The sequence below is a fragment of the Mercenaria mercenaria genome, chromosome 4 (assembly GCF_021730395.1).
Source record: "Mercenaria mercenaria strain notata chromosome 4, MADL_Memer_1, whole genome shotgun sequence".
NCBI lineage: Eukaryota > Metazoa > Mollusca > Bivalvia > Venerida > Veneridae > Mercenaria > Mercenaria mercenaria.
The window spans coordinates 70,627,858-70,644,280 of NC_069364.1; the positions used below are offsets into that span (position 1 = coordinate 70,627,858).

Here is a 16,423-nt window from a genome sequence, read left to right on the forward strand (position 1 = left end):
TCCCAGGACCAGTATATTTGAGGAAATCCCAGGTCATGATATATCAAGATATCCTGGGACCAGGATATTTGAGGAAATACCAAGGACCAGGAGATATCAGGATATCACAGGACCAGGATATTTGAGGAAACACCAGGTTCAGGATATATCAAGACATCACAGGACCAGGATATCAGGATATCCCAGGACCAGGATATTTGAGGAAATACCAGGTCATGATATATCAAGACATCCCTGGACCAAGATATCAGGATATCCCAGGACCAGGATATTTGAGTAGTACCAGGACCAGGATATCTGGATACCAAGACAAGCAAATCTCAGGAATTTCCAGGTCCAGGATATCTTAGGATATCCCTAGACCTGGTATCTCAGGAAGTCACACATCCAGGATATCTCAGGATATCCCAATACCAGGGTATCGCAAGAAGTCACAGGTCAAGAATTCCCAGCAATGATTACGAAACCCTTATGAAGAGGATGCCTTAGGACAGGAATGTTATATTTTGGAGCAAGACGTTTTGAACACAAACAAAAAAGATCATTTTTAGTAATGCTTATTTATTCAGAATTGTGATTGGATAAAAATAACATAATAATTCCAAGAAAGAATACTTAAAAGCTGTTCCTAAAGCTGTAGTTGATTTCTTTTTGTTCAGTTCTTTGGAGGAATTTTACTTGGTCTTCTTAACAAGTTTTATTTTGAGTTCTTGAAGCATCTGTTACTTTGCAAATCTGAAGAGACATACTATAAATAATTAAAACTCTTTTGTTTTTTAAGGAATAACTGTGGTCAAATGGTTAAGGTTGCTGACAAGTCACTTGCCCCCCAGGGACATAGGTTTGAGCCTCACTCAGGGTGTTGAATTCTTCATGTGAGGAAGCCACCCAGCTGGCTTACAGAAGGCCGATGGGTCTACCCAGGTGCCCGCCAGTGATGAAATAATGCAAGGAGGGGCCCCAAAGTTCTTTCTCCAAGTCGCCATATCACCTAAATTTTGTTGGTGCAATGTTGAACCCAACAAAAAACAAAACTTTTTACTTTTTCTGTACTTATTCATCTTTAATATCCTGATTCTGATCTTGATGTCTTTCAGTTATGTTCAGAACAGATCTAGGTCTAAAATGTTATTGAAGCAGTTCTGGTAACTTCATTTTAATGATCAGTATTACACAAAGGTTACAACTTAATGAAGACTTTATGATAAATGGCCTTACTGAGCCTCTTAATAGACTGTTCAGACTTTGTGTCGCAAAATACTGTATGAAATATTTTATTTTAGCACTCTGCAACATCTTTATATGTACATGTTTTGTAAATTGCATGATGTGCAAAGGTCAGTTCCATACAGGAAGAGTCAACAGCCACAGGTTTGCCAAGGGAACTTTTGATCATCAAAAATGATTTGATAGTTTTAACACAAAAACAGTCTCAAAATTGAATATGCCAAATGGATTTGATTCAAACTTAAAGCAGTTATTCCAAATCATCACACAAGGTGCATATCTATGACACACATTTTTCATGAAGTATGCCCCCTTCTTACTTTTTATTTTATTTTTATGCAGCTTCACTATATTTCTGTTATTAAAGAAAGGTTTTGATTCAAACTTAAAGCAATTGTTTAACTTCATCACCTACATCATATGACACAAGGGCCAACACTTGCACAATTTTTTCATGAATTATACAATTTCAGGTTAATTTTGATGCACGTTAACTATATCTCTGTTTCAAACTTACAATGAGTGTTCATCATCAGCACCCACATTATATCACACAAGGTCCATAACTCTGGCACCAATATTTTTTAAGGTATTGGACCCCTAATAGTAATGTTTAAAAAATGTCATTTGCTTGGTATATTCTTAAAGTTGACCGTGCTTCGCACTGTGTGGCAATTTTTAAACAACTTTTACCGTGCCGTTTTTTATAAATTTTGTATAATTTATGGTATACCCTCAAGCTAAAGTAGAGACAAATTTCGAAGTGATGGCCACTATCCAAAACGTTTGCAGAGAATTCATAATACCATTAAATTTGATAAAAGAAACATCAAACTATTGGTAAACAATTATAAAACACAAAATAAAACTGTCCATTTCGTTTTTTCAAGGGTGCTTAAGTAAACGGATTTAATGAGACAGAAATCCAACATTGAAAAATTCAGGTCGAATCCTGCGGGTCTGTTTTGAATTTGCTCACTTCATTTAAAACTAAACTTGGGGCAGAAGTAAAACGTATCTACATTTCTTCCACAATATGTTATCTAAAGAGTGAAGGCAAAATAGAGAACTTTTACCGCATGTAAGCCGGTATTTTTAAAGATGTCTAACTCTTCCCCTTCTGTTTCAGAGGTAAACTCACTTTGAACAGCAAGAAATCGCTGATCAAGTGAAAATTTTCAACTTTTGTACAATAAATCAATAATAAGTCTTCAAAGAAGTAAAAACTTACTAGGAAAAAAGGAAAATAAGAAAAAAAAACATTTGGTCCCAGTGGGGCTTGAACCTACGCTCCCCTGAAAATTGCAGTCAAAGAAGGTTTATAGTAGGAATTGAATACTCTTCAACAAGGAGGTACTCTATTACGGGTCTAATACCTTAATTATGCCCCCTTTTAACATGTTAAGGTTATGATGCCCTTTTTCTGTATCTCAGTTATTACTAAATGGATTTATTTTTAATGTTTCGCATAATTAGAAACATGATAAATTATGAAACATGGTGCATTTCTCTTGCAGAAATAGTCTATAAGTTATGTCCCTTTTACACTTAGTTAATGTTTTAATACACTTTCACCTTATTTCAATCAAAACTAATTACATTTTTAGACTTAAACTATTTTCCACTGTAGTCGTGCACATTAAAAACTCCAGTGATAGCTCAAGCTCCCTCAGATTATACTATTAATGTCCTATTTCACTTTCCAGCACTGAAATAGTCGAGCACACTGTCTTCTGTGACAGCTCTTGTTGATATTCCTGTCTTTTCCTGTCTGCCTTAGTCCCGACTTTTTCTGACAGTGCACTGACTCTTGAACATTTAGCAGGAAGTTCACAGATTTCCCAGGATTTCCTGACCAACAGGATTTATTTCTGCATGGGAAAGTTTTTTTATGAAATTCATATCAACTGTTTCTTTTGTTACAGTTGGAATTGATCCTTTAGGAAATGGTTCTACAACATCCAGTACAGGCAGTCAGGTTCCAGGGATCCGCCCCTCTTCAATTCTGGGAGGGCCTGTAGGGGCGGGCGCTTTTACTGGTAAATCTCCTTAATGATGATACTCTAAAAGATTTTAACACATGTGTACATATGAAGTTTTAAGCTTGACTATTCAAAGAATATGTAGAGCTATTGCACTCGCCCATTCATCAGAGCCCGTCCCTAGATGTGAATTTTGTGTTTGTTTAATGTAGGCATTTAACCTGTTCTGACCTCTTGTAACGTTATTTTTGAATGTCATGGTATACTTGATGAGTATTAGAAGTAAGACTTTGGTGCAAAAATGTGTGAGATTTATTCAGGCAGAGAAAAGAAAAATACTGCTTTGTAAGCCGTTGCTCGCTTGTTGTGCGTAAACGGTTTGCAACTGGGCTTTGAAGTAAAAATTTTCTGAAAGATTATTCACTTGCCCAAAAGACAGCCAGTCATTGATAAGGAAATATTCAAAAACAATTGCGGGCCTGGAAGCAATGTACATGTCAAAATGCTGATTTACACCTTGCTAATGGCTCATTGTCGAAGGGGGAAAAATTGAAAATGACATTTTGGCATTTTTTCTCAGAAAACATTATCATTGTAATATATTTAAGTGTATATAGCTCATGGACCCATACTGTATCCCAGGGACGTCGTATTTTAGTAACCACTTATTGGTCAATTGTGATATGATATATGTAATGGACAGGTCCTATCAATTTTGTTATGGTCCTATGCCCTTGGGCAAAGAGATTGAACTGTCGGTCCGTCGTACAACACAGATTTCCATTTCACCTTCAGCCCACATAAATTACTTGATTTGGTACTTACTCAGACACAACAATCCTTCTAGCAAGACCTACAAACTGACCTTGACCTTTGTATGACCATCATCTTCAAACTTAAAACCTCAAAAAACAGCATTTTGGTTAACCAGATTTTACTGTTTTGCCAATAGCCCACATTGAGGATCAGCTCAGTATTGTGTATTCATCACAAAACCTTAGGTGAAAATATTACTTATCATAATACAGAATCTTCAAAACCAAAGTAAAACTTGATCAGTACAATATTTTGAAGGTCATATTGAGCAAAAAGATCAATTCTAGACGAGTTGTGATGCTTTTAAAGATTTAATTATTTCTAGAAGGTTATTCCATAATTATCTTTATTAGTGTTAATAGTATCTTATCTTTCAGTCTACGGGTTTATTTCATTTCTTTAGACCTGGGTCCCGTTTTATCATCGAGGTCGGTCGTAAGGCCGGTCGCATCGTAAGACAGATATTTAAGATTTTTTCTGCGACTACGGCCGAACCGTTTTATGAACACGGTCGTACGTCTTCGGTCGCAGCTAAGACTGATTTCCGTCGTACGATCTTAAAACCGTGATGCAGTCTGAAATGTAAACATCCGGGTCACCTGACTTATGTCAAAATCGTCGGTTTCTAATGAAAACAAGATGTCCGCTACATGTACTACAAAAGTAAAAGCCACCAGAAAAAGTAACTGGCAAGTGAATGAAGTCAACGTCCTCGTCAACGCGTGCACAGATAACGTGTCTAATATTTATGGTAGGCACGGAGACACCAGTGAGAAGGAAAAGGGGGATTTCTGGAGGGATACTTGTGAAAGGTTTATTTTTTATTTCGTATTTCCGTGTGGAAATATCTATATATATATATTTAGCTAAAGTACTGTGAATGATCCTGTTGTTGACAAAGACATTCGTTTGCTGAAAAAAATGTTTTGAAAATAACGCCATATAGTATGGAAACAATTATAATAGTCCAAATAATAGGACGTTTTGGGACCGCGTGCTAACTTTTGACTGTCGCCGTCCCTTCACGTCTTAGAGGGATGACAACTAAAAATATAAGGTCCTAAAATAAGTCATCCTGATAAGCCAAATGAGTAAGCTACAATTATAAGGGATTAGAGTTGTGCAAATAACTTCTTAATACGACGCAAACTTAGGCTTAGCTAGTTTCGGATGGCCAATCTTGGGTTTGTGTCGACACTCGCCCAATGAAACAGCCAGCCGGTTTCTCGTTGAACCAAATAAGTATAAACCACATATGTATATATTTTTCATTCCTTTAAACTATTATGGTTTGCCACAACATGCAAAGAATTTAAAAACAAGAAATAGCTGCCTGCAAGTGCTAATCTTCAAAAGACGAAGGTTCTGAATTACGAGAAGAGGCATACTGATTTCTTCATTTGCAAATGCTGTAATTTTGTGTTTTGTGGACACAAACACAGTGTTCAGATAGATCTACAAATGACTGATGAATTATAGAATTATGTAATCATTTATAATCAAAACAAACTTGAAAGTGTCATGTATAATAAATACAAGACAAGACAAGATAGGTTTTATTTTAAGTTGGCAAGACATATATAAGATCTAACAAAACAACATAAGCTCTGACTGAGTTTTTAACTGACTACGCTGACTTTTGTTTTTTACAAACCAATAGAGTTTTTTTACAGGGTCAGATTTATAAGTAAATAAATACTAAGTTATTTTACACATTTGACCTTCAGTTTGTACCTAATGCACTCATTTAATATTTTCTTCCAGAATTAACAGTATTGGAGGGTCAGACAGGTCGGTGGAGGAGGTGACGAAGAAATGGAAGGATTTAAAGGTTTGCTCTTTGAATTTCATTTGATGATCTAAAAAATGAATGTGATGTTATAAAATACAGAAAATCTCTGTGGGGTCAGACTTATTACAATCATTTACTTAACTATATATAGTAACCATACAGTGGATCATAGTTTAAATCCTCATTAGAATTACAAGTTTCAACTTCTTGTGTGAAACTAATTCAGCTAACTGGGCTGACAATAAAATATATGTTTTATAAATTTTTGTGAACATTTATATTTAAAACATCATTACAATGTCTTATGTAGAGTCAGACAAAAAAGAAGGAGCAGATCAGGAGGAAGGAAATGGGGACGACAGGTGGAGGTGGGGCAGTGAATTCACTGAGAGATTGGGAAGAGAAGGTATCAAAGATTGGTAACTTATAATTTTAATAAATGTTTCATTGAAGAATCCTTGAGGATGCTTATTTTTCTTTTATTTTAATATTAATGATAATTGGAGAATAATTTTCAAAAGCTAGAAACAAATCACCAACATTAATACAATAGCTGAAAGGAGCTAAGGTACAATTATTGAGAAGCAAATTTGAAGTTTCTGTAGTCTTAACTTAACACATTTTAAAGAATTGTATGATTGTACTCCATTCTTTCTGCTTATTTCCAGATAATATCAATAATACCATCTGCCGTAATAGAAGGAATCAATGATGGACAGGACATATTCAAAAAGAATGCTGGAGGTTGTAGCATTTTAACAGCTTTGAATTTTTTTCAAATAAAAGATTATAGATAACAAATCATATGTTGCAATGTGTAAATAAAAAAATCTCCTTTACTGGTAAAGGCTGAATTAACAAATGAGCCGCGCCATGAGAACAACAACATAGTGGCTTTGCGACCAGCAAGGATCCAGACCAGCCTGTGCATCTATGCAGTCTTGTCAGGCTCCATACTGTTTGCTGACGGTTTCTCTAAATTGCAATAGGCGTTGAAAGCGAATAGCATGGATAGCACAGGCTGGTCTGTATCCATGCTGGTCGCAAATCCACTATGTTGATTTTCTCATGGCACGGCTCAAATATTTTATTTGGTATTTTGTTATTGTCTTGACAATTGTCACATAAAACCCATCTTAATTAAAACAACTTTATAGGTGCAAGTTTGAAAGTACTAGAAAATAGAAATGCACTTAACCTCATCCCAGTATATTCAGCTGAAAAAAAATCAGTTATTTCAAATTAACAGAAATCATTTGCATTTACTTTTGATTTTATAGTATGAAAGTAGTTTACAGAGTATACAGACGGTTTAACTTGTGTTTGTGGTCACCAAGATTAAACATCCATTCATCTTTATCAATCATTGATACTGTTATTATGTTTTATGTCACTTTTTTAAGAAGCAAATTGTATAAGTTGCCACTTTTTAATCTTAATACAGGTTTAACTATAGTCATGAAGTGCAAGACATACCCTTTTCATTTCTATTTAATTTACATGCTGTAACTGTTTCTTTGCACTCATTCAACATATTTAAAAGGATTTCGTCTAATAATCAGAAAGCTGAATGAGAATTGCATCATATCATCAAATTCTACCAATTAGAAAGACTTCATATAGATGTAAAAGTATACACAACTTCAAAAAGGTTTCTTCGATATTTCCAATTCCAAAGTTTAGATATTTAGTTAGCCTTCATTAGGGAATAAATTGTCTGCATACAGTGAAGCCACAGGTCATTATTAAGTGATGTATAAAGTGTTTATTTTGTACAAAGTGGGTATATATTATTTTCTTGATGACAGTCTTCCGTGGTCTTATTGGTTGCATTTCAAACTCCTGTGATTATATTATATATTAGGAGACTGAAATAGACTGAATGATACATCTTTGTCTGTCATTCATTGTAAGAGTAAATATTTATTACCCACTATCAATAGGTGCCAAGGAAACACACGTGCAACCAAGTACGAGTGAGACCATTGTGCAGGTGGAGGGGGAGGAGACAGTGGTAATACACCCAAGTACTATTCATGTACAGGTATCTATATAATATTATCAATGACTGTCCTTTGATTGAAAAATGGCTAAAAGTTAAAGGTACAAATTATTTAGTTTAGATGCATGCAAGCAGAAAAGGTGTCAGGTGGAAATGAAGTCCTTACGAAATCCCCCAAAATCCAGCTATGTTCACACTTTAGTTTATAAATGTTGTCTGTCTGTTAAGGATTAAAAAGCATTGGTACAATGCCCAAGCGAAAGGTGAGTTATTTAAAGTTTTAAGGGCTCATTCAACATATGTGGTGTCTCATTCAAGAGACACAATTTCTTTTACATGTCAGTGTTTATAGCACCTATATATGAGACATTTTTCAGTCTCTTGCAATTTGAGTTAACATGTCTGATAATAAAATTTGACGTCATAGCTTATTAATGTAAAACTGTTGGAAATATAATTCCATACCGAAAAACTGAGATCTATGAAAGAGGATTCCATCTGATAAGGACCTAATATCATTCCATTTTCTTGGAATTCATGCAATAACTTAACAGTCTGTAGCTTCCTAGTGTCCTTTATGGTAAAAGACACATCTGAATGAAAAATGCTTGCATTGCAGGTTGAAAGCAGAAAAGAAGTTGTAGATGAAGGGAGAGAGAGCAAGAACAGCGAGAGGTATTTTTACTGTTTAACAAACTATCAATGACTTCGAGTGGTTTATCGTCAAATTTACCACAATTAACTAATAAAGCATCTGAACTCTAAACCATGGTAAATGAGAGGATAAATCACAAGAAGGCCTTGATTGTTTTCATTCTGACATGCTCATTGACATACCTTAATAAATATTATGCTGGACTTTATTTTCCTGCGGAGTAATGTAATATAGACGTCATGTGGCAATTTGACATCATAATTGATGTCATAATGTTCTCTTACCGGTCTGCGCATATGGACATTGTACGTAAAGTAGGTAAAATGATGAGAATTTAAAGCTATATCAAGTGTTGCATTTGAAAGCTGGCTATGTCATTAAGGTATGATTATCTTTTGTAGTGTTTACTTAAGTTGTTTCTCGTTTTATCTCATTAGATCATTGACCGAGTAAAAAGAGGCTCAGTTAAACTTCTATGAAGAAAACACTGCACTCTGCAGAAGTCAGAGGAAGGTTGCAGAGCAGCAAGTGGAAACCCTTGCTGTGCAAGAGGAGTTTTTTAAGTTGGCAACCAAGACACTGGCAAAAAAGAATGATTTGTCCGGCATCCTGGATCTTTTTACAGAACAGTAAGTTTACTTACTTTAAATGCCACAATTCATTAATATTTATAAGATTAACAATAAACATTATTATACCTCTCTTTTGTCTACAATGATAAAATCCAGTTACCCAAGAAAGAGATATTTTGACTATCAAAAACATTTTCAACCTTTTTGACATGTGACCAAGCATAAGTAACTGTCAGGTCATGTGACCACGCTTATATTTTGAATGTCATATAAGCATTTTACCAGAAACAGAATTTTTTAGACTTTACAATGTTGGATTTGATATAAATGATACTAAGAAGTTGATATTCAAATCGAAAAAGACTACAACATGCAATTTTCAAATCGATTATCACCATTTTTCAAAAGAATTTTCACCCATTGATATTGAAGGAAATCATGATTTAAAACAATTTTTGTCTTAATCTATGAAAATTTTGTATTGAGCAGAAATGGATATTGACAAATTTCAACATGTTGATAGCAAAATATGATATCAGCAAAGGAAAGCATGTGCTCAGTGACAAAATTACATTATCGCTAGCCTGATATCAACTCTTTATAAATAGATCTTTACCTTGTATTCATAGTTTTATGCAACAACTGTAATTTCAGATATTTCATTTCCTTTAATTTGATTTAAAACACACAGTTTTATATCTATCAAGTCACATTCACACACTATTTAATTCTGTTCTTTAGATTTGCATTAAATGTGCATGAAGTTGCAAGCATTTATGCCTTATGTGAAAGAAGTACAAAAAAGATTTTCAACACTATTTTCTTTTTTTGTGTTTACTTCAGATAAAAGAGGACAGCATATAATGGAGGATGAAATTTTATGTACAAAGTTGAAAACTGAGATATTATAAAGTAATTCTTGTAGCACTTATTTACTTTGTTGTTTCTTAAGGGTTTCGGCACATTTCTGTCTGCCAGTGAAGGTAGAGGAATATAGCTTTGGCTTTGTCTGGACTGCCATCTTTTCATCCACCCGAAACTATATCAATTACATGATGTGGTGTAATTATATAAAACATGGTAGAATTTGAAATTTAAACTCAGCTGGTCAAATTGTATTAGTACGACAAGAGGTATGGTCCTTTGTTCATGTAAACATCATTGTGGTTTAAACCATACTAAATTTCTTTAATGTGCTTGTCCAGCTTTCAATTCTGACAGAGTTATTAACAGTGAAAATGAATGCTTACTTAAATAAACTGACTCAACAGTGCATATTATGTTCAGAATACACGGATGTGCAGTCTGATCTTGATATGCACTGGTTGCAAAGTCAGAATCAATTATGTCCAGCATGATGAAGGTAAATAAATTTGTAGTCAGTTTTGTAAGTGTCTGGATTCATATTATTTTTGAATTACAATGAAACATATATTAGAAATAAAAACTGCTACATGACAAACCTTTATCATGGTATCTGCTTAAAAAAAAACTGATACAAAAATTTAACCAAGGCGCAACGCTGATGCTAACACCGTGGAGAGTAGGATAGCTCTACTTATTCTTTGAGTAGTGGAGCTTAGTTTACTATTATTATTGATGAAAAAACTGCCACAGTTCAAATGATTGAATACACTTTAATTTTGATAAAAACAAAACATTGTGCATATGCTTTTTATCCTATTATTTTGTCCATTTCGACATATAAACAATACAATTCAGTATGTTTATTTCGGCATCAAATATTGTTTAGTTAATACCACATATGAAATATTGGTGAGCAAACAAAAAAGAACTATATTCACTTGTAAATAGATGGTCTCAGAGGTACAATGAAATTCAGAAAGTGAAAAATAGTCACAATTTATAAATACAGTTTTATGTCTAAATGGAACCAAAAAAAGGAGATGGTAACAAAATTTTTCAAAAATATCAATCAATTTTGTTGACGTTTACAAATACATAGTTATAAAGAACTAAGAATTTTAGCTAGTAAAAATAATTACATTTTACATAGTAACTGTTGTTGTCATGTAGACTAGCCACTAGACTGATAATAGATATATTTCTACATTTTCCCCTTTTTTTGACAAATTCAATTTCATAGTGACAAAAGCCAGTCTATTTTAGAGATTTTCACAGAGGACTGATGTTGAGATTATCAGTCTAGTACAATCCGAAATGCTCTCAGAAAGATGACTGGCACCTATGGCTATTAGATTACCCGTGGATAATTTGGTACATTGCTAGTGGTCAAGTGTTACGCTGCTGATCATAAATCTGTTTACCTAACTGATTTTTAATGGTGATAACTGAAGAACCATTCTCATCTAGAATAAACCATTTTGCTACTTTTGAAATCTTGATGGGTCCTCTTTCAAATATATCTATTAACAATAATATGTTTATTTTACTTAAAGGATTATTCTAATCAGTAAAATTCTGAAACTGAAGAATGGATTTTAAAAGTTTCTTACAGCATGTCATTATTTAAGCACATTTTAAAAGATATATTGAGTTCAAGTTTATTCAAACGATAAAGAAACTGCCTTGTGTAATATGTGGCAAAAAGGAAGATTACGATTGCTACCATATTAAACTGTTCAAAAGGTGTTAATAAAACCGAGACTTGTTGTCCCATTGGAAAGCCAGTTAATAGTTTATTTGTAATGACATTTTTGTACTGAGCAGTCTAAACTCATGCATATAGACAAAAATATGAGAAAGCTGTACCAAAATTGAAAGAAACACAAGTGTCAGCAAAAATGATTTCTATTCAGTGACCAAGCACCGTACTGCAGTCACTGCAGCACCAAACAAAAAAGCTGTTTTTCTTTTCTTAACAAAGATTGATAAATAACAAAACTATTGAAGGTCGATGCATATATGGAAGGCTGGTGCATCATTCTAATTGCCATATATCTAATGCTAATAGCTAAATACAATATTCTCTCTAATAAATGCGAAAATTTCAAATATCTAATGTTTATTGCTGAAAGATAATGCTAATTGTCCATTGATTTTATAAAATAAAGATCTGCATCATCTTATGATTCTGATTTGAAGCACTTGCTTGTTCTACCATGTCATGCCAACATCGGACAATGCATGAAAGCATTCAGCTTTGTATAGAGGGCCGGTGCGCCGTGCTAATTACCGAATGCCAATTTTAATGTTAAATGCCATTCTAACACGATCCGATTCATTTTCCAATGAAACAAAGAAGGCTGAAAACAGTGAATTATTATACAACAATTCAATGTTCTGACGTCACAATTATTACGCCATAGCGTCAAACGGCATAGCGGCGCACTGGAAAAGAATTCGATTGAAAACGGGCAAATAGTGATGAATGCCGTCAAGGCTGTACTTAAAAGTCCTTGGTAAGGTGTTAGAATCGAAATAATATATCTTATTTAGTGATTTGCTCTTGAATTAAATCAGTATTTGTCGTTCAGATGCGTATTATTATATCACTCGGGCTGCGCACTCGTGATATAATTTCTTCGCATCTGAACTCCAAACAATGATTTATTAAATATATTTCTAACTTTGAGACTTTTCTATCTTCTGCAGAAATACCAATTTTGATGTAAAAATGTGCTTTCATGTATTTATATACAGATTTCTAAAGCTGAAAATTCATCCAATGAATGTGACACCTGCATTAGATTCAGAAAAGCCATATACCTTCTAACTAACAGAATACAGGATAAAAAGAAATGCAAGCATTCTGTCCGAATATCCTCAGAGCAAGATTGCAGATTTGTGTGCCTCTACTTGTGCTTCACTGTCCTTCTAATACAACACTTTTATATGCATTTATTCAGCCCCTGAAACTAGCTATTCATTAATGTACCAAGAGATGATACCACTATATTATATGTGCATTCTGTCTTTTAACGTTCAAGGTTTTCCGCTACCAATTCGGGGAAAAACACATCTTTTCTACTCCTTTATTGTCCGATTACAGTTTAATTCCATATGCCCATTTTATGACAAGCCATAGGAAATGTGTATCTTTCAGATTTTCCGATCTAACTTCCAGTACCAAATACAGAGAAATGAAATTCATTTCTGATAAAATTTCAACTCAGCTGACCCCTGCAGTTGTAAATCCCAGCTATCAGATGGTATCAATGAGTTACATAAACATGTGGCAGTCTCTATCAGTTAGGCTGTGGTCAGTTTTTGACATTGATTGATAACAAACCTAAAATTAGGTTTGTGAATTTTTGGATTGTACTAGACTATGATATTGGACATAGGATATAGACTGGCTCAGTTCGCTACCTTTAATCATAAAAAGTCTTAAAAAGATGTATCATAGTCTAGGAGCTAGTCTAGTTGTCATGGTACAGACGAGATTGACAAAGTGGCAAGAGTTACAAGTTACACAGCTATCAAGCCACATAAGTTATTTTCAGTTGTTAACAGAGATTAACAGAGGTACTAATAAAAAAATCTTGTAAAAATAAGATACAATTTAAGTAGAAATAAATGTTGTTGTCACGGTACAGAAGGGATTGAAAAAAACAGTTGCAAAAGTTACTTTACACAAGTTGCATAGTTATCACAAAGCAACATAAGATATTTTCAGTTATTTACAGAGGCATTAAGACCTTCAGCTGGCAAAAATAGGAATTGAACTAAAGGGCAAATTTACAGATTACACAATTTATATAGTTGTCAAGTCACAAAAGGTATATTCAGTTACAATTTACATGATATTATCAGATGCTGTCACAGTTCAAATGGTGTTGAAAAAAGTGGCAAAAGTTACAGGTTACACAATTTATACAGTTGTCAAGTAACAAAAGTTACATGCTGTTGTTAACAAAAAATATCAGATGTAATCCTATTACCCAAAACAGTATAGTACGTTTATCTAGGCGTTAAAGTTTAATGCTCAAATAAACGCATTGCGCTGTATATATGATTAATTCTATCACAACTTGATTCATTTTCCTATGAAACAAAGAAGGCTGAAAATTGTGAGTTATTGTACAACAAATCACTGTTATGACTTCACAATTATTACGTCATAGTGTCTTTTCGGCAAAACGACGCGTTGAAAAAGTAACTAAAAAAATCACGCAAATATTTGACGGATGTACTTAAAAATCCTTGGTAACATGTTAGAATCAAAATAATATATCTCATTTACTGATTTGCTTTTGAATAAAATCATTGTACTTCTGATGCGTATTATTATAACACTTGGGCTGTGCTTGTGATATAATCCCTTCACATCTGAACTCCAGACAATGATTTTATTCAACGACAATCACTGGATGAGATATATTATTTCTTAAGCTATGTATAGTTTATAAAGTTGTATTCAGTTGTTAACAGATGTTAGACATAAAAACATTTCAAAAATATAGATAGGATCCAGTATGGAATAAACATGCCATTGGGTGGATTCTAAGTCAAGCTAAAATGATCAAATGCTCCATTATTCCTGCCATGCAACAACAGTATGTGACTCTGACCTAAACAAATGAGGAAAATCTATCTTCTACCCAAAACGCTCAATGATGTGCTGCCGATAAGCAACAGCATGAAGATCTGCAATATTTGCAAGCACCTCCTCATGTCTGTCAACAACTACTGGCTGGATGTTATCTGGTAATGGTATGTTTCTTTCCAAACAAAAGTTATGCAGTCTTGTACATGCAATTACAATTTGGCAACACTTTCCAAGACTTACGTATAGAACTCCTCCAGTGTGCAAACATCTGAAGGACAAAAACTTATCTTACATACTTGCAAAGCTATTTGTGGATTTTATATACCTAATATGCATACAAAGTATCAATTCCTGATCAACAGTAGATTTTGTAAGTTTTATGATTTACATCTGGTGTAAGACAATTGAAAATCAGGAAATGTTACTACCAAGTTAAACAAGTAATTCAATGCATTTCTGCATAGTAACAAAGAAGCAATTAAGTAGCATTTTCTATACAGCCATAAAGAGGTAAACAAGACCTAAGTTGCACGGAAATTCCTCTACAGGGTTTTGGGACTGGCCTTTAAAACAAGTATCTTAAAATACATTCCATGCAAATGTTCAGATAAGCACTAACTTAGGCAGTTGAGTACTGTACATTATCTTATTGAGAAAAACATTTGAATTAAAAGAAAATCCTTGAATATGTTTAAGACATAAAGAATGGATCCCACACATTTAAATCGTGACATTGAACTTTACCTAGTGACAGGGTGACTAAGGTGGTCTTGTTATTAGCTTTTTTGATCCCATCGTGTGATGATACATGAAAATGGAATGAAAACTGTACTGTTTTTAATTTACTTACAAGAGACATTTTTGTCTAGATGCAGACAGACTGACATCTGCTAAGCAGTAAACTTATCTTTGCTGAATTCAGATATAATATTAAGTAAAAATAAAAAGTGAAAACCTGAATCTAGATTTTAGCATTCCAAATGCTCGCTCAACCACCATCCGGCCACTTGAATGAGCTTGATTGAATCGTACTTCCTACTCAGTGGTTGGAGTTGTTACTGGCGTAAGAAGGTATTTTCTGAGTGGATATCCAGAATCACCCAGGAGGTGACCAAGTTCGTGTCTGTCTAAATGGTCCTGTTGAAGAAATAAAAATTGAAGCATGTCATCCTAATTTCCCTTTACATAACAAGTGTTCTTGAGTTATCATCCGGAAATCATTTAACTGTTCCAGGTCACTGTGACCTTGACTTTTGACTGACTGACTTCAAAATCAATAGGGGTCATCTGCTTGTCATGGCCAACCTCCCTATCAACTTTCATGATCCTAGGCCCAAGTGTTCTTGATAATCATCCGGAAACCGTTTAACTATTATAGGTCACTGTGATCTTGACCTTTGACTGACTGCCCTCAAAATTGACAGGGATCATTTGCTGATCATGACAAACTTCCTTCAAAGTTTTATGATCCTAGGCTCAAGTATTCTTGAGCTATCATCCGGAAACCAATTTGTCTACATACCGACAGACCGACCGACATCTGCAAAACAATATATCTCTCCTTCTTCGAAGGGGGCCATAACAAATATTCTTGCCAATTTTCACAGAGTATAAACTAGCCGAGACTTTCAAAAAAATGTTTTTAACATTAGGATTATGGGTATTTTCTAGAAAAATCTAGGGGCCTTTTCATTTCATTTGACCATGAAGCCTAGTTTTTTATCAAACAGGACCCAAATTCAAACATGACTACAGATCAACAATAAAAACACTCTGACCAGGCATCATGAAAACAGGATCATAAATGAGGCCTCTACAGCATAAAAAAGCTTTTCATTTGATTTGAGCTTGTGTCCTACTTTTTGACCCTATATGACCCAGATTCGAAAATGGCCTCCAATGAC

The 16,423-nt window shown here is 34.1% G+C and overlaps 2 protein-coding genes across 2 annotated transcripts in view; both read left to right on the top strand.

Moving 5' to 3' along the window:
• LOC123552973 (uncharacterized) overlaps positions 1-16,423 on the top strand; it is a 63,487-nt gene that overhangs the window by 17,830 nt on the left and 29,234 nt on the right. Inside the window, exon 4 of the mRNA XM_053542263.1 lies at positions 3,153-3,266. Within this exon, the coding sequence (XP_053398238.1) occupies positions 3,153-3,266 (114 nt within the window). The remainder of the gene's footprint in view (positions 1-3,152; positions 3,267-16,423) is intronic.
• Positions 3,277-9,968, top strand: LOC123540732 (uncharacterized). Its single transcript, XM_053541633.1, has 7 exons — positions 3,277-5,856; positions 6,128-6,223; positions 6,486-6,561; positions 7,761-7,861; positions 8,439-8,494; positions 8,912-9,103; positions 9,890-9,968. The coding sequence occupies exons 2-6, from the start codon at positions 6,167-6,169 to the stop codon at positions 8,925-8,927; spliced, it is 306 nt and encodes a 101-aa protein (XP_053397608.1). The 5' UTR covers positions 3,277-5,856; positions 6,128-6,166; the 3' UTR covers positions 8,928-9,103; positions 9,890-9,968.